Source organism: Nelumbo lutea, chromosome 3, assembly GCF_056320005.1.
Source record: "Nelumbo lutea isolate HS-2025 chromosome 3, American lotus-T2T, whole genome shotgun sequence".
Taxonomy (NCBI): Eukaryota; Viridiplantae; Streptophyta; class Magnoliopsida; order Proteales; family Nelumbonaceae; genus Nelumbo; species Nelumbo lutea.
The window spans coordinates 11719128-11741695 of NC_142686.1; the positions used below are offsets into that span (position 1 = coordinate 11719128).

General features: G+C 40.6%; 1 protein-coding gene, 1 long non-coding RNA gene and 1 other non-coding gene across 5 annotated transcripts; 2 read left to right on the plus strand and 1 right to left on the minus strand.

Moving 5' to 3' along the window:
- Window positions 1-2990: 2990 nt before the first annotated feature.
- LOC148862947 (uncharacterized) lies at window positions 2991-6300 on the plus strand. 2 transcript variants are annotated; one of them, XR_016108904.1, is made up of 4 exons: window positions 2991-4245; window positions 5312-5481; window positions 5575-5655; window positions 5754-6300. It is a non-coding gene; the product is annotated as an uncharacterized LOC148862947 (long non-coding RNA). The 2 variants fall into 2 exon arrangements; XR_016108905.1 differs by having other exon boundaries at window positions 3011-4245; window positions 5353-5481.
- LOC148862948 (U4 spliceosomal RNA) lies at window positions 4496-4639 on the plus strand. The gene has a single exon (XR_016112056.1). It is a non-coding gene; the product is annotated as a U4 spliceosomal RNA (small nuclear RNA).
- Window positions 6301-7285: 985 nt separating the features above from the next.
- Window positions 7286-22444, minus strand: LOC148862949 (uncharacterized). 2 transcript variants are annotated; one of them, XM_088976644.1, is made up of 7 exons: window positions 21531-22444; window positions 21066-21208; window positions 20737-20786; window positions 20085-20620; window positions 10705-10785; window positions 8804-8866; window positions 7286-7530 (listed from the first exon to the last, which is right to left on the minus strand). In XM_088976644.1, the coding sequence occupies exons 1-7, from the start codon at window positions 21573-21575 to the stop codon at window positions 7474-7476; spliced, it is 975 nt and encodes a 324-aa protein (XP_088832770.1). In that variant the 5' UTR covers window positions 21576-22444; the 3' UTR covers window positions 7286-7473. The 2 variants fall into 2 exon arrangements, with proteins under 2 accessions (XP_088832770.1, XP_088832771.1); XM_088976645.1 differs by lacking the exons at window positions 7286-7530; window positions 8804-8866 and adding an exon at window positions 9678-9804 and having other exon boundaries at window positions 21531-22094.
- Between the last annotated feature and the right edge of the window lie 124 nt (window positions 22445-22568).

A 22568-nucleotide genomic window follows, 5' to 3' on the forward strand; every position in this document is an offset into this window, starting at 1 on the left:
AAACGAAAAAACAAAGCAAAACAAAACCTGAGCAAGGAACCTACCTGAACTTAGCCTGGCTGCAATGAGCTTGGCCTCCGTCAGGTACTGATGGCATTTTAGCCCTAGCCATGGCCATTGCCGGAGGCCCTTCACCGTCTCCTTATCAAGAGTGACACCGGAGTTAGGGGCGGCCGTCCCCCACCCGGTTTTAAAAGGCCACCCTTGTGCACTTCACACCCCGAAGTAGTCCCGCTTCCACGCCGTGACCTTGTTGGGAAGTTCATGCAAGAGCTTAAAACCCGGGCGAGGAGATAGGTAATACGCCCAACTACTCCCGGGAAGAGGACCCGCTTGTTTTCTTGAGCATCAAAATAGAGGAGAATATCTCCAAGTCTAGATGAAAGCCCTGTTCGCAAAAAAGGGAGATTGTCCCCACCAAGTTATGAAAAGAGCTTTAGTGAAGTTGGCCGATGATAACGCCGAAGTGGTTTATGACCTTGACAAGAAGGGGGTGGAAAGGCAGTCTCAGCCCCGCAGCGAGCTGCTCCTGAAATATCACGATCTCATCAGGACCGTGTTCCTAAGGAAAGCTACCCGAAGGAATGAAATAGACGTACTCCTCAGGCAAATTGTAAGAGGTAATGAGGGATTGGAGCCCCTCGGGCATCATGGTTGAAGGACTAAACTTGTCTGGCATCCGACCTCAACGAGAGGTAGATGCCAAACTGCCCGAAGCGACTCGACCTACGGGTTCGAACTCATCCTCAAGTTCTACCTCAGGTTCGCTAAGGCCATCGGGGGATGCAACTCAGTTCGTAGAACTTGCATCAGACCCACTTGAAGAACCGTCTGAGCTATCCAAGCTAGACATCAAGGAGAAAAGGTGGATTCCAGGAAAGTACTCACCCAAAGAAGAGGTTCGAACAGAATCCAGAAACTGGAACAGGCAAAAAACTTTGAAAGCGAGCTAAAAAGCCTGGATGCAAGCTAAAAGACCTAGACACGAGCTAAAACTTGGACACAAGCTCAAATAGCAAAGCGTAGAAGTGACAAAGTGACTGGGGTCCCCTACTATTTATACCCACAGTAATCGAGAACCAACAGTGCGAATCAGAGCCAATCTGACAGGCCTCATTCGGGCTGACCGCACGTCCCCTGAGACTGAGACGTGATTGGCGCACGTCTTTCTGAAACTGACGAAACATCGACGCACGTCTTTTTGAAACTGACAGAATACCGCGCACGTCTTTCTGAAATTGACAAAGTGAACAGCGCACGTTTCCTCTCCTTTCGAACGGCAGCGACGCTTTTTTTCAAAATCGAAAAGACTCGCTGCCACGTCTCCCAGCAGTGCACTTTTTTGAAATTTGAAATAAGCGCGCGCCACCACATCTGTCAGCATTTGTAAGCAGGTAGGCGCGTCTCCCGCCTTTTTGGCACTCGAGAAAACCAAAGACCCCTGATAAAGCACCTCGCGCTATCAAGATTCAAAGTATGGGACAAATCCACCTACTACCTCGCGAAACTCCTCGCGCTAGGGCAGGACTCTTAGCACGAGAGTGGGGGGCAATTGATGAAGGAAGATTTGGCCCGACCTCATAATTATGCAACACGTAGCAAAAGCAACAACTCGACACAACAACACGCTTAAGGCGCGTGCACCAAAGGGAGGAACCAGCGGTCCGAACTCCCTACTAGGGGCCCGAACTCTCAATTAGGAACCCGAAATCTCCCTGGGCCCCGAGCCAAACCCGAAGGGCAGTAGCCCGAACTGGCCTGCCCAATGACATTTCGGGACACACATCACCGAACTGGCTTGCCCTATGGCAGTTCGGGACACACCTCCGAACTGGCTTGCCCTATGGCAGTTTGGGACACACCTTCGAACTCAAGACTTCACCTCGCTCACCACTCCAGCACTTCGCCTCCAGGATGCCAAACTGAACAACCGTACCATGCCTGACACCGAGAAAGTTCGTATCTAGGGGCGGCGCACCTAACTAACTTGGGATTTGACGCTTGACAGCCACACTTCAAACGGGCACCTGCCACCACCATCTCCAGTTACAGAGACGGATCCGACAAGGAGCAGTGACGGTTCTGTCCCAGCAGAAGGGATGACACCCGAACTGGCAGAAGCACGGAAGTGATCATATCCGACCAGACAGAAGCCTCAGAGTGAGTGTGCAAAGGGGTTATAAAAGGCCCCCTACCCCCAACAACAAGTTATGCAAAACTTTGCACAATCTGGTTTTATCTTGCCTTTGAGAGAATACTAATTTGAGCTTCGGAGCAATCTCATCGGAGTTCCCTCATCTTCCCCGTTTTAGGCTCCCCGTTGCTCCAGTAAGAGGCAAAGTCATTGACAGTTAGGACTGGCCGGATTGCGCACCATCAGAAATGAAATCATATTTTTCATCTAGGTGGTGGGTAAGTAGTTCAATCATTTTGGTAAAATGGATAATTTCATGATTATTATAAATAAATAATACCAATTTATTAATATAAAAAATACTTTTGTTCATTATCATTAGATTCCACTAATAAATCTATACACAATAATTATTAATAGAATGAAATTTTATATTTTTAAAATAAAGGTAGAAATGAAATCATTTTTTTCAGCTAGGTGGTGCATTGAACCATTTGGGTCAAATGGATAATTTCATAATGTTATAAATAACTAATATAAATTTATAAATATAAAAATACAAAAAATATAAAACAAAAATAAAATTTGAAATAAAAAATGGACACGTTTCGATTATTATGTATTTGTCATATTAAAAAATAAGTATGATCTTAGACTTAATGGGGTCTGGTCCAAAATCGGTCTATTACACCCTTACTAATACTTTTTCACTGTTCTCGTAACCCCTTAACTAGCCAAAAGTGCTATGTGTTTTGTCTCGGTGGCCAGTTACTTTGGATAATGTCGGCACACGTCATCTCACACGGACAAGGAGACGCGCCACATTTAGTAGTGTCTCCCGTTAGATCTGGGTTAAATCGATTCCTCCCTTCTCTTGTCGCAGATTCACGCTGTCTCCTCTTCGCTTGGCGGCAATCATCACCGCCGGTGACAAATAAGCATCACCGGCGGTGGATCAACTTCAATTATGGAGTTTTTTGCAACTCTTCTTCTTACATGAAAACTAACCCTAATCCTAATGGTTTTGGATGGCAACCATTCACCCGACGACGGCGATCAACTTCAGTTATGGAGTTTTTTGCATCTCTTCTTCTTACATGAAAACTAACCCTAACCCTAATGGTTTTGGATGGCAACCATTCACCCGACGACGGCGACTGCACAACCTTCACCGACGACAAACAACCAAGGCCATCAAGAAATCAAATCAAAGACATTGCTTTCTCTTCCAACCCTTGCAGCAGAGACCCTTCTGTTGCAGCAGGTGGACTCGTCGTCCTCATGTTCTCCATTGCCAGTGTTCAACATCGACCCCTCACAAGTGCAGTCGTTCTTGCCTCCTAAATCTTGCTTGTCTTCGCTCCTCAATGTTGTCTGTAATAACCCTTTTGAGAATGGTTTCGATTTGGGATGCGACCCAGGCTTTCTCGCGCCGTTGCAAGGGACCCAGAGTTCGGGCTTGGCAAACAGGGGAACCGGTGTCTTGAGTGGATTTAACGGTTTGACTAGATGGTCAGATGAGTACTCCCGATCTGAGTTCTAATTCGCAATTCCCCAGTACCAGACTGCTGCCTTTGGCCGAGAACGGCTGTGCTGTCGGTGGTGGTTTCAGTTCGATTGGTTTTGGAGGTTTCAGAGGTTCTGCTAATAATTTGTTTCTGAATAGGTCTAAGGTTTTGAGGCCCCTGGAAATTTTCCCGCCTGTTGGAGCACAGCCCACTCCTTTCCAGAAGAGAGCTGTTCTCCGGCAGAACTCTGCTGCAGCGGCGGGCAATTCGGTTTTGATGGATTCAGAAAGTCATCGTGTTTCAGTTAGTGTTGAGGAAAACAAGGGGAAGGCTGAGTTGGAGGAAGAGCAGGAGAAGCAGCAGCCCATCAAAGAACCGGAAGCTCAAGTGCCCAGTCAAGCGATGCAAGCAGATTCTAACATTCTCTAACACCACTACTTGCAAAATCTTCAACCAAAAGGTTTGTCTGAAGCACCGATGCCCGGCCGACCACTCCTGCAGGCAGTCCGTCGCCCACAGCGGAGGATCTTCCAAGAACAAGTTTTTGGTTGCTTTAGCCGCAAGGCACGGGCAAAATTGCGCTGGGGACATCAGTAATTCTCAGTAATTCATCTTCTTTCCGAAACTGCTCTCTCACCATTTATCAAAGCCCTTTAAATATTATTATTAATTCTTGAAGGCAACTATTATATTATTATTTACTATTCATAAGTTCATACTGTGGTATATTATGTATTTTATATGGCATTTTATTCGGTATTGCTGACTGCTGAGCATCCCACATTGGCTAGAAATGAAATGTTGAGAGGATGTGACTACTTATAAAAATAATTGGAGAAGGAAGGATAAAACCATCTTTGCGCTTGGGGCAATGACGCAGCTAGTGAGGTTATAACCGAGGCGCGTCAATTGCTGGTTGAAAACTATTTCCAAACCCCCTCTTTGGCCTGGGTTTGGCCCTGGCCATTGAGAATTTCTGGAAGGGCTCCCTTTGGGGTAAAGCCCTACAATATTATGTTTCAAAATTTTTATTCCAGGTACATGCCCGTATTGTTGACGGTCTTTAACCGGGAGAGAGAGAATTGATAGTTGACAAATTCCACATAAAGCAAATTTGAAAGAGTGAGATACACAAAATAAACCCTTGGCTCAAGCTCACAAGAGTTCTTAGTGTCCAGTTGGTTTTAAAACAAATTGGTTCTACAACAAAAACGTAGAAAACATCTTCTTGGTTATGGTTATGGGTATTTTTTTGGTTCCCCAAAAAAACTTATCCCTTTGGGGTAAAGCCCTACAATATTATGTTTCAAAATTTTTATTCCAGGTACATGCCCGTATTGTTGACGGTCTTTAACCGGGAGAGAGAGAATTGATAGTTGACAAATTCCACATAAAGCAAATTTGAAAGAGTGAGATACACAAAATAAACCCTTGGCTCAAGCTCACAAGAGTTCTTAGTGTCCAGTTGGTTTTAAAACAAATTGGTTCTACAACAAAAACGTAGAAAACATCTTCTTGGTTATGGTTATGGGTATTTTTTTGGTTCCCCAAAAAAACTTAACTTTCTGATTTAAAGGACATGCATTTAATCTGATTATTTGATATCATATTTTATACATTATATAACTTATATTTAAAAATTATTATTTAATTTTTTTTTGATAAACAGTTATTTAGATGGTTTCAAAAAGGGATAGCAATATGCTGCAGGAAGGAGAACCCCATCCATACACCGAACCCTTCCTCCATCAGCGGTAAAGAGAGCTCCGGCGGCGACAAGGAGAACCCCTGTTCTTCTCCTTTCCATTTCTACTTCTTCTTCGACAAATAGTTCCGGTGGTAGGGGCTTCCATTATTATTCTTCTTCTCCTCTTCTTCGTCTTCTCCTTCTTCTTCTTCTTACAAATGTAAGGTAGATCCAACAATCGACAGGTATCTCCAGACCCCCTCGTCATCTGCTCCAGCGTCTACTCAAAAACATTGATTATATAAAGCGATACTACACTTTCTCCGGTTCTCCCTCTCTCTCTCTCTCTCTCTCTCTCTCTAACGTTCCTTCGAACTTTCAGAGTTCCAATTCCAAGTTTCAAGCTTTTTTAATCATCTGGCAGATAAACAGGATTCTACACACGAAAGCAAGTCAGCCATAAGAAACCCCACACCCGGAAACTCCTCGACATAGATGTCCCCGGCCCCGGCGAGCCATGGAGGAATCGACTCTAACGGTGGTGGTGCTCCTGACGGCTCTGTTCTTCATGGGTTTCCGCCGCTTCACGGAGGGGAACGCCCTGGAACTGTTACGACGCCGGCGGCAGCAACGAAGAGCAGCAGCTTCAACCTCGTCGGCGTTATGCCTGCGTGGCGTGGACCCCACAACTGTGAAATCCCTGCCAGGCTGCCGCTGTATGCATACGATGGGGAGTCGAAGGAGCCGATGGATTGCGCGGGGTGCCTAAGCGAGTTCAAGGAGAGGGAGCGTGAAGGACCCGGATCGGGTCGGACGGCCCAAATCAAGTAAAGCAAGTAGCAACGAACCATCCCACCTGGGTCACCTCGCATTGAAATGGTTCAAATTTGGGTTAAATTGATTTGGATTTATGTTGGGTGAAGTGTATTGATTTAAGATAAAATAAAATTTAGCTTTTAATTAATAAAAAATTAATATATTAATTATATTATTTAATTTAAATAAAGAAAATAAAAAAAAAGTTAAGGAAAATGGTTAGACCCCATCTACAATGGATCCCAACCCAATCCATTTAAATAAACAGATTGGGTGATGGATTAATGTTAGATAATGGGTGGATTCAGCGGATTAGGTGAAAAATTGCCACCCCTATTATGGCCAGTGGGGTGGACAAAAAGCTACCGTTGGTGGTCAGGGGTAGAAAATCGAACAAATGAGGTTAACACCCCTTTTGTTGCAACCAGTTTGTGCTCGATTGAACCGATTAGACCACGTTAACGTGCATTTGACCCGTCCAGTGCACAGAACGCAGACTCCATTAATTATACTCTTTTCCGGTAGGCGGTAGCATGGTTGATCACTTCGAAAACATGCTCTTGATTTTAGAACAAAAACAGTTAAGAGTGCTTTTATTTATAGCTTTGGGAATATCAGAAACAAATGGAAGCAATTACTTTCATGTTTTAGAACAGCGCCTTAGAGAGAATTGAGATTTTCTGCCAACATGTAACATAACATGTTCTAACCCTCTGGATCTAACATCACATATCTCAACATGAGACTGAGACCCACCATAAAAATGGGTCCTGCCATGTATGATATGTGTGTGAGGGGTTGGAACGTATTTTGTTGGCAGGTGAACTGGGCTCCCTTTGGAGAACGATTGATAGAGCCATAAAGGGGCGCAACCGTTGCAACATTCTTCAATTTTGAGACTGAAATCAACCCTTGCAGCACTGTTCTCAATTTTGAGCCTAAGGCTCAGTTTGGAAAGAGTAAAAATACAAATAAGTAGGGTGCAAAACCTTGTATTTTGTATGTATTTGTGCTATACATATTTGTATTTGTATTCCTTCCATGCTAAGCCTATATTTGTACTCCTTCCAAACTGAACCTTAATTTGGTTCAAGCAATCGAGAGAGGGGGGGGGGGGGGGGGGGGTTCCAATTCCGAAAATAAAAAGGAATTCTAAGATTCTATATTTCAATTTTCAAGACTCATGGGCTACCTTAAACCCAAATACCAGAAAGAGATAACAAGGGATTAATGATTAATCTGATTTACATGATTCTTAAAAATGAGGTTCCCATCATACATCCACAAGCTACAGCTTCTCTACTGCCATCCAAATTTGTTGTCAACTTTCATGGTTGTCGTTTAGTACGAGGCAATACAGAAAGGAGAATCTTCTTCCTTGGACCCTGCAACAAGTGACTATTAGAATATTTGGGTTGAACAATGAACCAATGAATTATAAATTTCATGGTAATGGCTCACGAAAGGCACTTGCAGACCTTAACTGCTGACTTTGTAAAATACAACTTTCAGATAAATTCTACAACGACCAAACCAAAAGAAAGTGGCAACCATAAATCTACTTGGTAAGAATTGTCCTCTGCAAATAACAGAGTATCCATTCAAATGCTTCAAAATTCAAATTGCTCCTACAAAGCTAACCTACATTAAGATTTTCCTGCTGAAAAACTAATCATGATTGGATGATTGCTACAACTAACAGGTTAATGATTTTGGGGATTTTATTGTTCAGTCCACCTCAGAAATCCACCGTACAGGTGGGATGAATCCTGGCCGTGGATCGATGCCATATCCATGGGCAGGATGCGATTTATTGGGGGGGGGGAGCTACTAGTAGACTAGGAGGGGGCTGTAATTTCAGATTTCTGAGGTGGAGTGCAGTCTACTTATCCCAAAGATTTTTCTGCTGGAAAACTATTCATGATTGGATGATTGTTATAATTAACACCGGGTTAACTTTTAACATCACAAACGATTTCCTGCTAAGAGAAGAGCATTGTAGTTTTGCAGGTAATTCTGCTACATGACGCTTTATGCTGTCAAAGAGGCAGGTGACTGTCACATGCGGATACAAGTAAAAAGGAAAAAAGATATGCGGCATTGGGATTAGGCAAGTTTGACATCACACAAATGGTTTCCTGCTAAAAGAGGAGCAATGTAGTTTTGCAGGTGATTCTGCCACATGACGCTTTATGCTGTCAAAGAAGCAGGTGACTCTGTCACGTGTGGATACAATCATACAAGTAAAAAGGAAAAAAGATATGCTGCAACGGGACTAGGCAAGTTTGATACAATCCCAACAGTATGGTGGGTAGCATCAAGATATTGTTCTGCATAGAGACAACAGATAGATGGAGTCCACCTGGCCCAATTTAAATCACCCAAATATTAAATTGATATTTGGTTTCCAATTTAAGCAAGTAAATTTAGTCTAAAACAATAGTGTGAAAACCAGATTGGACTGGCTAGTGAACTGGTTCAACCAGAGTCAAATCCCCTTTCCAGTTCAATGAAAACTTGGAATAGCCTTGAACCAGGAAAATGGGATTGATCTACATCCCTGGACCGTTTTTCAAACAATCATTTATGTACTACGAAATAAAACTCTGAGATTAACATCCGTACCACTGGTACTTATCCAAAAAAAAAAATCCATACCATTGGTATACCCAGCTCCTTGAGGTCATTGTCTCCCATCTGCTTCAGTGCAGTCATGTCCACCTACATATTAGATAGTAGTATGACAGATGTCAGCCAGGCCCAAAATCAATCCTAAAGAATATTATCAAATGTTGCATCAACTTAAGTGTCAGTGTTGGAGGAAAGGATGTAGATCAAGAGAGATGACAGTGTTGGGCTAATGGATGGCCAATTGGAGAACATGATAATGTTGTTCTAACTATATGGCATTGGCTAGTTGAATCCTGTTTCACGATTCTGTTCTGTTTAGTGTCATATCCATTGTTAAATTATGAGTTTAAATCCATATTGTTTCTGGTCTGCTCCTAGTTCTTCTAGCCCCCTCAACTTGCAATATATATGCTAAGTGAATATTTATTAAAAACAGCAAAGAGATGTATGTTGCTCCAATATGATAACCAGGGTCCTACTACTATCATTATTAGAATGCATCTTTCTTCAATGGTCTGAGTCGTCTGACCATTGTCCACGAAATAGGTCAAGCAGTCTGGTTTAACCACCCTGGTCAACAGATTTCTGACCAAACCAATAGTTTTTGTGCTCATTTAGACAGGTTTTGGGGTTGGTCCAAGCTCCCCTCTTGGCTGGATGTTGAAAGTTGGATCATGTGGGTCAACAAGGGATTGATTGGTTTTACGCATGGAATCAAGGATTCAAGGGGCAAACAAATTTAACTATCATTTCTGTTAGCATGTAAATGTATGTATGAACAACAAAAATATCCTCTAATTTGACTACAAGGAAGATGTTCAAATTGGACTATTAACAACATGGACATTAACAATGTGACTTGTAGGTTTTGTGGGACAGGATTAAGAAAAAGAAGTCTTACATTCTGTGCCATGCATTTTTTTTGATAAATAATTTTGTGCCATGCATTCACCTCATGTTGTCAGATAGGAGTGCAAATTTAAGAACCCATTTTGACTAGACCAAGTTCCCTCATACCCATGGTATTTCTGTTGGAGAAAGGAGCAAGATGACACAAAAGTTCAAAGAATTTATTAAGTCTGGATTGATGAACATAAGAATCAACAATAACCAAATCACTTAGCTTCTAACAGCTACCAAGCTTGCAAAGGTAAAATTTAGAAACAAGGATAAGGGTCCCTTGCTCTCTATAGATCATAGGATCCTTTCACCCTCTATAGCCTTTATGTTGATCCCCTATACCATAAAGCCTGCTTTGAGATGTTTCCATAACCTCTTTAAGGTTGTATACCAAGCTAGACGCTGCACAACAATCAACTACAGTAGATTGATCTCTTCCACGTCATTCCCTATCAATAACTATTCTCTTAAAAAGCCTCGAGCAACAATGAAAATGAAAGTTTAAACATCTATTTGTCTCCATTAATAACTTGGCCTCTATAATTTTTCTTCCCAAGTATGGTGTGAACCTCAAAATATACCTTCAAAACAAAGAAGAGTTGCATTCAAGCAAGAATCCAGATCAGTTAGGTTATTGCACAGCAATTGGCTTTTCAACCCAGGATTATCTAACCACCAGAAAATTTTGAGGGTCTGGAAAAATGTTTTGGACATTATAAAGGGAACTTGCTTGTTCCATTTCAAATAAATCCCAAAGGGCATTTCATGCTGCACTTAATTCTTGTTCATCTTTTTGCTTTTGCTCACATGGCCCTTTCTTGAACATCTTCTCATGCAGACCCTTCCCTTTTTTGATAATTGAATACAGGTTTAACTATTCTCCAAAAAAAAGAAAGTCATATTTTGAAGTTAATTGTTGGTACTGAAAGAAAGACAAACTAGAACAAAAATGATCAAATCATATGCAAAGAATATCAAATTTCACACATTTGGGGGGGGGGGGGGGGTGTAAAGAACAGTTGGCTCACTTCCTCAGCTTGAAAGATAATGGCATATTTCCCTAGACCCAGGGAATGCAAAAGGCTAGCAACAGTAAGTGGTTCCTCCCCCTACATAAGAAACATCACAAACACATGAAGAGATCTAATCTTTGACAAATGAAATTATAACTATAAAACACCACAGACAACCCTTAAAGCATATTAATAGTTCTACAGGTTTGTGAACAAACTATGAAATGGGTAAGGTGATACTCTTTACAGAAATACTGAGCATTAGAGCAAAACGTAAAACAATTCCACAGAATACATTGCACATTCTTAGAGAGAATTGATAAAAAAATAAAATACCGAGTACTAGAGCATCCAAAAATTGACCAGCAAAGCATAATGATTAAATATCAATTCTCAAATGAATAACCACCATATAAGTAAACTCTAGTAAACTACATGTAATTATTTCCAGTATTTCACCTTATTAATCCAAGTTCAAACCCATCAAACCCATGATTGCCTCCCTTCTCTTGCAAATAGAATTCAAAATAATTTAAAGTTACACTTTTCTTCCATAACTGCTTGCTCATGTTAGTTTGGTCGATGACATTTTGCAACTTCTCTTACAAACTTCTGGCCTGTCAAACATTTGTGATTTTGTTGACACAACTCTTGTGTCAATATGTGTCAAACGGATTATTGGATGCATATAGATATACTACCATCTATTGATTAAAAAAAAAGATATACTAGCATCGTTTAATTCTTAAATAAACACAGATAAAGGTGTGGAATTCACAGTTTAATTCCAAGCTGCTACATTTAGGTATTTTCATAAAATTGGGGAAATATAAATCGCAAAATGAAATATGCATATAAAATCCAACTTCCATGCATGTGCATATATGCATATGTATAGCCGTCTCCTGCTTCTAGATTTCATGAAATTTAACGTGTCCAACAGCCCTGTGTACATTGGTGACTGACCCTTGTGTCCAGATCCACAGATACGATGTATTGCTAATGATAACTAGACATTTATACTGACACACACAGATGTGAGAAATGGGGATAAGACTTCGCTTCCTAACTTCAGACACCGCAACAGGAATGGATATCCCATATAATATCCCTATATCATGCTTATATATCTTGTTTTTGAAGCTATAACTGTCATTTATCATTTTTGAGAGAAAGGTAAAGTATTTCATTAATAACAGAACATGTACTTAATAATTAATGATTGCCCAGTAAGGTACTGGTCAAAACAAACAGAACTTTGTATTACCCAGCCAAAAAAACCTCTATTTCATGAAATCATACAAAAAGATTACAGTGCTCAAAAAGAGAGGGTATATTCTTGAATAACTCGTGTGTCACCACCCATGAGTATATTCTGCTCCAAACGCCTTTAAAACTAAATATTCTGAACTGACCTTGTCTTCAAAATGCCTCATGTTTCTTTCCTTCCAAATTGACCACAGCACTGCTGCTGGAATTACCCCCCAAACAATCCTTCCTTTCCTTGACAAACCACCCAAGTTCCAGCTCCTTAGTATAGCCAACAAATCCCTAGGGAAACACATCTAAACTCCAAACACCCTCAGAGATTTCATCCATGTTTCCCAAGTGAAGCTACAGTTCACAAAAAGATGCTCCACCCCCTCAGAATTGTTGCCACAGAGCAAGCATCAGACAGGTTCCACCACCATCCCTCTTTTTGATAAATTATCAGCTGTTAAGCACTTCCCCAAGGCGGTCACCCATAAAAAGAAAGAGACCTTAAGGGGAGCAACCAATCTCCAGTCCTTATCTTCAGCAAAGGAAACCTCCTCATCATTGCATGGTCTGTAATAAAAAGATTTGACTGTAAAGTTTCCTGATTCCTCCCCTAATCAAATTCTCTTATCCCTCCTTGCACCGTCCACCTAACTGTATTTAATATTTGCATCAATTCTTCCCATTGCTCCGTTTCCCAATCATTGACATTCCTTGTGAAAGTAGGGCATCAAACTCCCACACCCCCTTCCTGAGAACTCCTCGGATACCACAGTGTCCTTATTAAGAGTGATTTCAAATAATGATGGGAATCTATCCTTGAGAGTGCTGCTTCCACACTACTTCTAACTTTATCCCTTGCTTGAAATCCCTTTCTTATTTCTGTATACCCCCCCCCCCCCCCCCGTGCGCGCTCCACACTGCACATCCACAAGAAAGTTTTGATCCACCCAGTTCCCAATTTGAATTTCTAGCCCCATATATAACCCCAATTACTCATTTCTGCTGACTAGTGTGTTGTTCATTCCATCTCCAATACCACTTCCCTAGGCAAACCACATTGGAATTTCTAATTTTTCTTATCCCACGCCCTCCAGCCTTTCTTGGCCTGCAAACTTTATTCCAGTTGACTAAATGCAACTTGAACGCTTCCTTCCACCCTTGCCACAGAAAGTCCCTCAATTTCTTCTCCAAAGCCATAGCTATACTGGCTCGAATGGGGAAGAGGGCAACAAATACGTGAGGAGTGAGGACAGAACACTTTTGGTTAGTGTTAGTTTTTCCCCCTTCGACAAATACCTTGATTTCCAGGATGCTAGTCTCCTCTCCAATTTTTTCCATTTCTGGTTCCCAAATCTTCTTGGATGTGCATTTCTCTCCAAGTGGCATTCCCAAATATATAGTTGGCAATCTCCCAATTTGCAGCCCACTATTTCCACCAAAAAGCCTATGTTATGACCATCATCCACTGCAAAAATTTTACTCTTATGATGCATGTTGACTTTAAGTCCAGATACCACTTCAAACCAGATTAGTATCAGTCTAAATATTTCCATCTGATCTTGAGAGCATTGGCAAAAATCAATGTATCATCTGCATAATACAACAAAGCTATCTCAACTTCCTCTCCCACCCTAAAACCTTCTATGAAGCCACCTTCACCGCTCTGTTCACCATTGTACTGAGGGCTTCTGTTATGAAAATAAGAAGCAGGGGCTATGAGGGGATCACCTTGTCTTAAATCTTAATCCCTTGGAACTATGAAATCTTCCTGCAGGACTACCATTTACCAAAACTGAGAAAGTTTCTGTAGATACACACCTTTATCCAATACCTCCATATCCTGCCAAAGTTCAATCTCTCATGCATATACCCCCTCTTCTCCACTTCTCCCGGAATCAATCAACTCATTTACCATTAGAACCCCATCAACGATCTGCTTCCTGTTAACAAAAGCCCCCTGAGACTCTAAGATCAAACCCCCCCGCCCTCCCTCCCAATCTTCTTTGATAGCACCTTCACTAGCACTTTGTACACACTGCTAACTAGGCTTATTGGCATGAAGTCCTTCAAACCTGCCACCCCTTTCTTCTTGGGAATCAAAGACAAAAAAGTAGAGTTCAGACTTCTTTCCAAAGCCCCATTCTGATGAAACTCATGAAACACCTTCATTAGGTCCTCCTTGATAAAGCTCCAACATCTTTTAAAGAATTCCATTATGAATCCATCCGGCCCAGGTGCTTTATCACCTTCCATTTCCTCAATTGCACTGCACACCTCCTCTTCTAAAAATTCTACTTCTAGTTGACTGGCCTCTATTTGAGATAAGCTCTTAAAACCTAAACCATCCAACTTCTGTCCCCTTCAATCACCTCCCTTCTTCCAACCTTTTGATAGTACATAGTGACTATAGTCTAAGTTTGGGAGTGCTTAAAAATAAGCGCTTATTCATATAAGCACTTATTTTGGGCTGGGACCACACCAATAAGTGCTTATTTGCTTTGGGAAATAAGCCTGAATAAGCGCTTATTCTAATTTTGGGCTTATTTTTAAGTGCTGATTTCCTTTCTGACCTACTTGGCCTGCCACATCATTTTGAAAATACCTATACTGCCCCTGTTTGAAATAAGTGCTTTTTCACAATTCACCAGATGGTCAATAAGCACTTGTATTTCAAATAAACATTCCCAAGCTCTGCCTTAGTCTTCTTCTCCCATTAGCCATTTTATGAAAGAAGTTGTGTTTTTGTCCCCCTGTTTCAGCCACAAGCACTTAGAATGTTGCCTCCACTTAATCTCTTTTTGTAGCACACCTTGTCAACATCCAATTTCACCTTTGGCCCTTCTTTGCTTCTCTTCTTCCAAAATTGCCCTCGGTTCTTAGGCTCTATCAACCTCCAACAATTTCTTTGAGGTAATCATTCTTCTTTGCTTCTAAGCCTTTGAAATTCTGTCTACTCCATGATTTCAATTTAGACTTCACATAAATTAGCTTCTTGCAGAACACATGACTTGTTGTCCTTGTAACAAAACATTCCTCCCACCATATTTTAAAACATGCAAAATGTCCTCCTCTTCGAGCCATATATGCTTGAATCTTAAAAGTGGGTTCTTAGCGAAAGCTAATCTTTTGCAATCCAGCAAGATTGGTGAGTGATCTGACAAAGGGTAGGGCAAAGCTTCTTGAGACAGCTTGGAGAAGCTATCTTCCCAGCCAGTGGAGACCACAAACCTGTCCAATTTCTCTAGCACTGGTTCCTCCTGATTATTAGTCCATGTGAATCTATCTCCAACTAAAGGTAAACCAACCAAATCCCACCTTCTCGTGAACTGTGAAAAACCAAGTCCACCTCTGCATCTTCTGTTACCACCACTCTTCTCTGATGAGAACCTGACTGTGTTGAAATCTGCTCCAATAACTCAAGGAAACTCTCAAACCTCTCTAATCCCATCCAGTTCAGATCACAATTCCCTTCTTCTATCTTCCGTTGGACAAGGTTCTCTGATGAGAACTTGATTCTCAATTGTTTGGAAGAGGATTGAAATTGAGAACAACACTTTTACCACCTCTGAACAATGGCCATACCCTCTGTAGTGCCCTTGGCTGGAAATGCTCCCCACTCATAGTCCCCCCCCTCTGAACAAACCTTTTCACCACCTCCCCAGACAATCTTCCATCTTTGTTTCCTGAATGGACAGAACAGATGGATTCCAATTCATAATCCCCTGCCACCACTCTTCTGCAACCTGAACTTGGAACCCTAATATCCCAAGAAATTATTTTTAAAATGTCCATCTTTTCTTTTCTTTTTCTTTTCTTCTTTTTCAGTATTCCTTTTCTTTTCTTTTTTCTAGTTCTTTCTTCTGAATAAACTCTGAAATACTACCACCTGGGTTTCTTGCTTGACTAAGCCGAACTATCAGCCTTGTCATTCAAGCCCCAGGACAACCTAAAGAGTTCTCTGTTGGTTCTTCTCCCTTTCCTCCCTCTTTCCTCTCTTATTTCTATTTCATTCAAAAGGTTAATAGTTGCCGACTCCATGCCCTTAATCAACACTCCCAGGAATTCTCCAATGGTCAGTAGCTTCAGCCTTCAAGTGAACCCAGGGGGACATACCTTCATTTCTGACCATATCTCTGGTTATGCCCAAAACAAAGATTGTTGTGTTGATCATGCTCAAAAACACCCCATTTTTCTGCCGGTTCCATTGCAATCGGCCATATCTCTTGTGAAGGGCCTTCTTCCGTCAACTCCCCCACTTCACACACGATCAAGACTTGTCCTTGCGATGCCAACTACTTAGCACACTCAACCGAATTAACTGAGGAAGACACACCAATTAACTATTGTGAATTAGTTGAAAGAGTGCCCTGCATCTCCTCTCTCGATGACACAATAACATGAGCTTCCAACTCTTTCTGGTTTGTAAAACTCGCATGGCTTCCTGCATCAAAAAAGATGCCTCCTCTTTTCAAAGTCGAGGCTTGTAAGGCCTGACCTGACTCGGAGATTCCTTCTACCCAACCCAGGTTCAAAACACCTCTATATTCTAAGATCCACCCATGCCCTTTGAGCCCTTGCTTTGTCCTCAACTTTTGAGAGACATGGCCCCCAAACGACCTCCTAAAGCCCACCCCCTACTCTAGGATCGATGATGTTGATTTCTTCTCTCCTCTCCTCTTGACCCACCACAAACCCCAACTTCTCTAAACATCTTTCCACTGCTTGCTCTAGTTTTTGTTCTTCCACCAAATTTAAAATTTGAATTCCCTTGTTATTTTTCTCTTGACCATCAATCGCCATAATGGCAATGGTAGGCCATGGACAGCCGAGATCGTTCCTTCCAACTGCCTTGAAACTCCCACATGCCCTATGCCTACAACTTCCACGTGTTCTTGCTGAACCTCCAAACTACTCTTCCTTTCCTTTGTCTTCCCCAGATTTGGCGAGCAGTATAAGCACCGTTTGAAAGTCCTCTCCCTGACCTCCCCTTTCCACCAAATCTTCCTTTCCTATTAATCTTCTTCGCATCTCCTCTAAAATACTCTCCCCTGCTAAAGAATTAAGGATCTATCCTATGCTACAATGGCTCCAAGGAAATCCATCATAGGTTCCCCAATCTCCAGGTGGAATTCTGGACAAATGGCCAATACATTGATCACATTCACTGCCGCCGGTGGGAAACCTCTCCACTTTGTTGTAACTCTGATCCATTCAACTGCATCTTTTACTTCAATCGTATTGTCTATCTCCATATACCCATCACTGTTCACATATATTCTTCACCAAGCCCACACTCCATAGGTGCTATAGGAGTCCAAAAATCCAAAACAGAATTCATTAGGATCTCCTCTTCCTTCCACCAACACCCCTTAGTTTTTTCCCAAGAGTAGAGATGTTAGAGAGAACCCCCCACATTTCTTGCACTTGTCTTTAGAATTCTACCTACTTCTCCCATAGATGGGGAGTATGAAGAGGAATTTCTTTCTAGCCAGCTTTCTAACTCTCACACCTAGAGTCATATTCTAGTACCTCGCCACTCACCTTTGCAACTTGCTGACTAAGAATGTGGTTTCCACCACCCACACCGAGCAAGCTTCCAAATATCTCTTTTTGCTTCACTTTGACCATCCAGTACTAAACAAAAGCATTTGGATTCAGTACCGACTTTTATGACCATTCTAATAATTTTGCCTTTTCAATGAAGGTACCTCACTATCTGCCTACTACATTTGAACCAACTTCCCTCAGAAAAACTCTCTCTACCAGATTTTCTTCTCTCTTACCCCACCACCTACAGTTTCCAGCCTCTTCTTTCCAATTGATTAACACCTCCCTCCTCGTCCCAAACCCTCCATGGCTTGCAACATCCAAGGTTTAAAATGTCGATGTCGATGGAAATGTCACTTACAAAATATAGGACATATGTCGGAAATGTCGAGGGGAAATATTGTAAAAATTAGAGACATTGTGGAAATATTATGAAATATGTGGAAATATGCAAATATATTTTGTAAAATGATAAAAGAAGCATTAATACATATTTCTAGACTATTATCTTATTCCCAACCATTATATAAAGCTAAGAAACTAAGATCAATAACAAATTAGTAAATGACGACTTAATGATTTATTATGCATTTTGATGTTTTTACAAGGTTATCTGATATTTTCTTTTCCTATTTTTAATTATGATTTATTATAAATTCTAATATAATTATTTCACACTAATAAATAGAAATACATTTATTCTGTTTTTTTTTTTTAATATTAAAGTTATAATACATTATGTTTTATTATAAATTTAATAAACTGATTCTCCTTTTTGTAGTATTAAGATTATGATAAATTCTGATTTCTTATAAAACTTAATGAATTTATTATGATTTAGTATAAAATTTATTAAATTTATTCTGATTTTTATATTAAATGTAGAATATGACTTATTATAAAATTTAATAAACATTTTCTGATTTTAATAAATATTTAAAAAAATACTAACTAGTTAATATTTTATTACTTGAAAAATATTTTATGTTTTATATTATAAAGTAATTGATTTATTCTTTTGTTTTTATATTTTGTTAATTCTTTTTTATAAATATTTTATTTGAAATGTTAAATAGAAATTATTAATGGAATAATCTTTATTAATATACTGTATTATATTAATATAATATACTAATATATTATAGTTTTAATGTACATTAGTCGACATCCTATCGACATCTTGCCGACATAATAGGAAAAACTGTATTTTTTTGGTTATTTGGACTGATTTGGTCGACATTTCCGAAATATAGGAAATGTTGATCGACATAATGTAATTTTTATGTTACCATCCATTTTCGTGTCGGTGAGCCTCGACATTGACATATGTCGGGCAAAATTAGCAACATTTGAAACCATGGCAACATCCCTTGCCCCTATCAACCATCTTGCCCGGAACCTCTGAATAGCCCTCATGGCTACTTCAGCTTTCTGTGGCCGGAGATGAACTCTTCGGGATGAGCTACATCAGACTTCTTAGTACCAGATGAGCTGTGCATGAACCCACCTTTTTCTCACTACAGTAAGTCCTGATTTAGTAATGGCATTTTGTGTATCTGATCCACTGTCATTTATCAAGGCTTACATCTTGCTAAATTAAATTAATCCTCTGACATAGGCAGATCATTTATAGTATAATCTGTTTGAACTTTGGACATAACATTTTACAATTACAAGATTGCCAATTCTATAGAGTATATATCCAGAAGTGTCCATGTAGTTTCTGGTGTCATAACTATGTATCATCATGTCAAGCACTAGTAACCTAGGCAAGTACAAGTACCCAGGCAGGTATCATAGATATATAGGATACTCATGCTCTGACTTTTGCATTAAGGCCTTGTTTGTTTAGAAAGAGGCCATTTACCTGGGTAAGTGTTTCCTAGGAAACATTTACCCGCATAAGTGTATTTACCCATGTTCTTTTTCGTTAAATTTACCCGAGTAAATGAGACCTTTCAACTTCCCCATGTTCTTTTGCCTCACCCACTTTCCCAGGTAAGCGGTTAATTTTTCTATGTTTTCTCACTTTTACCCTCGGGTCCAGATCCATGCTTTTTGAATTGTACTTTTTTTAATGGGCATTTTTGACATATTATATTTTGAGCATTTACGGGGACAAGGGTACCACTTTCCCAGGTAAGTGATACCCAAGGGAAAGGCATTTACTGTGGATCCCACCTAAATCTTGAAAAAGAACATGGGAGAGTTGGTCAATGGGAATCAAAATCCCATTGACCGACTTCCCCCCTTCCAAAATCCGTGAAATGAACGAGGCTTAGATTCTACTTTTCCACGTAGGACAATTTATAATGCACATTTGAAAGGCTTATTTCTTCATTAACACATTGTACCTTCCCTAGCCTTCACGTGATGGTCCACTTATATATACACCAAAGGTTTTCATCAAGAAATTAATAAGCAAATACAAATTCAGCATATAATATTTTATACATTAGTGATGGAACTAAACCCAACTTTTCAAAATATGCAAACTTTCCATATAAGATGGCCCACCCGGTATTAAAAAGAAAAAAAAACAACAAAAAGGTGAGTCTGTTGGTTTAGTGGAGGTGAGTTTGTCTTACCGTGTATGAACTCTTCTGCGTTATGCCATTTGGTGGAGGGAGCCGTGCAACTGGCTTTGTAGCATCAAGAGGTAAATTAGGCTTTGCCATCAAAGGTCCACGGCCCATAGACCTACTGTCAAGAATATCCTTGCTCACATAAGTGGAGGATCTTGAAGCATCAATAGGCCTAACAGATGGAACTTGCCGCAGCCCATCCATAGGAACCAGAGGAGACAGACCCCTAGAGGTTCCTAAAATCCTATCTGGGGATCTACGTCTCAATCCATCCAGTGTCCATGAAGAATAAGATTTCCTCAATGAGCCCATATGGAGCAAATCATCTGCACTCCTTGTGGGTGGAATTCGCCTCAAGGGGTTAGTAGGCTTTGGTTCTGGCATGCCATATTGAGAATCAACTGCCATTGCATACTGGGATGTTTTTGACAGCCTTTCACGGAGGTCCATGTTTCGTTCATCACTACCACTCCTAGGTCGCCTAGACATATTCTTTTGCATGAGTTTGAACCGAAGGTCATCTCTACTGACCCGGGCACCTTTAACCATCCAGGGGATCAAAAGTTAGTACAGGGAGAATAAGTTCAGAAACAATATTAAGCCATTAATGCAATAAAATTGCGATGCTCGTGAAGTGGATATTTTTGGTTGTTACCAGCCATATCATCACTAGTTGGACTCCATTTATTATTCTCATTCCTCTGCCTGCAGAACAAAATAAATCCATCAATTTAAAAGTCAAAACAAATATTTAGATTGCTGCATAAGGAAATGACGGATAAATGCCCAAATAGGCAAATATCATGCCTTGATCAGAACCATCTATACAACTAAAATAGAATGACAAATTATGAATTTTTATTTGATCCACTTCTTATGGTGGTCTCAAGTAATCTCATCCCCCACCCACCCCCTTTTATGCTCTATACAAAAATTTGAATGAAAAAGGAAGTAGAAAAGCATATGTATGGAGGTCAACCACACCTTTTGTTTTTGGATTGACTCCCATACAGCATTGGGCTGTCAACATTACTCCCTAGTCTCTCTCTAATGGATCTCTTACTCCCCGACGACGGCACATAATCAGAACGAGTATTGTCTGGTACGGGTCCTGGTCTCTTGACGACCTGCAAAACATACCTAAGAACTCAATTACCTCGAAAAAAAGTGGATACTTTTAATAAACCGTGTTCTAAAATACATATAAATGATAAAAGGAAAAAAAAAGAAAGGATTTTTCCCTTCAATCAATAGCAGAGACACCAATCAACTAAACGATTCCGAACTTTCTCGATGTTAAATTTAAGCAAAATAAATTAAATGACTCAGAGACCGACAAAACGGCGAGAGAGAATGCCATATAGAAAAACAGGAGCAGCTTAGCTCGTCAAACCCTAATAAATAAAAACAAACCCTAGTTTCAGTCAGATAGATGAATAGAAAGGATACCTGACCACTACGCCCCAGGGTTATCGTCACCTGGGGCCTCGACATTTCTCTCAGCTTACAAGCGACTGAATTTCAGAAGCACCAAAACACAGATCAATCTAACAAGGCTAAAAATAATCAAATCACCCACGAAATTTCACCGCATGTGCAATCGAACAGGACTGAAACCCTAAACTAAACTGCCCAGCAAGAAGAATCAAAGAGATGAATCAGGAAAATAAGGGTTTGGGTTTCAAGGGGGAGAAGATGAGAGGAGTCTCATTTTCATATTCTTAGATATACACCTTCTTTTGTATATATCTTTAACCTTTAATTTCTCCGGCGACGCCTGTATAAAATATATACTCTTATAGAATGAAAACTGGCTGGAGACCGGGAAGGAGGGAGACGAGAAGTAACAGAAGAGGAAGCGGGAAAGAGGGAGAGAGGGAGGGAGCGGGGTCTTTGGCACAGCAACACAGCTTTGAGCCTGAGGAGAAAAAAGACCTTGGCTCGGTCGGCAGTAAGGCCGTGAGGGCCTACCGGCCTAGATCTGCAACTTGGGCAGAATGGGCCTGTTTCCGGGCCAATTCACCTAGGGCCAGGCTCAGATAACAAGCCCGGCCTTGATAGTCCAAGCCCAGTTCAACCTAAATCCAAGACGTTTGGCCCGTGTTGATCCAGCTCTAGACATCTAAGATTATTCTAAGACTCTAAGCTTATCTTATGTTATTAAAAATGAAACGAATTTAGCTTGAGTGGTTGAAGGGTTATTTGGTATGTATAAGAAATTAGGGTTTAAATTTTAGAATATGAGTACTTTTCACGTTGAGTTTTTTTTCACTTGGATAGCTTCAGAGTTGAGGATCATAGATCCGTTTGGTTTGCAGGAATAGGGGTCTGGAATTGGAATTGGAATGGGCTATTCCGATTTCAACTGTTTGGTTGAGCGGAATCGGAATCCCATTCCCATTCTTACTATAATGGCATTTCCCCATTTCAGAGAATGGCCATTCACTGCCCCTCCCTTGAAAAAGAAATCCCAATTGTGTTGATTTT

Coding starts and splice junctions, on each gene's coding strand:
- LOC148862949 (XM_088976644.1), bottom strand. CDS start 21,575: ATGTCGAGGCCCCAGGTGACGATAACCCTGGGGCGTAGTGGTCAG. Junction 10,786..20,084: donor CGCAGAAGAGTTCATACACG/GTAAGACAAACT, acceptor TTTCTTATGTAG/GGGGAGGAACCACTTACTGT. Junction 8,867..10,704: donor TTATCTTTCAAGCTGAGGAA/GTGAGCCAACTG, acceptor TCTAATATGTAG/GTGGACATGACTGCACTGAA.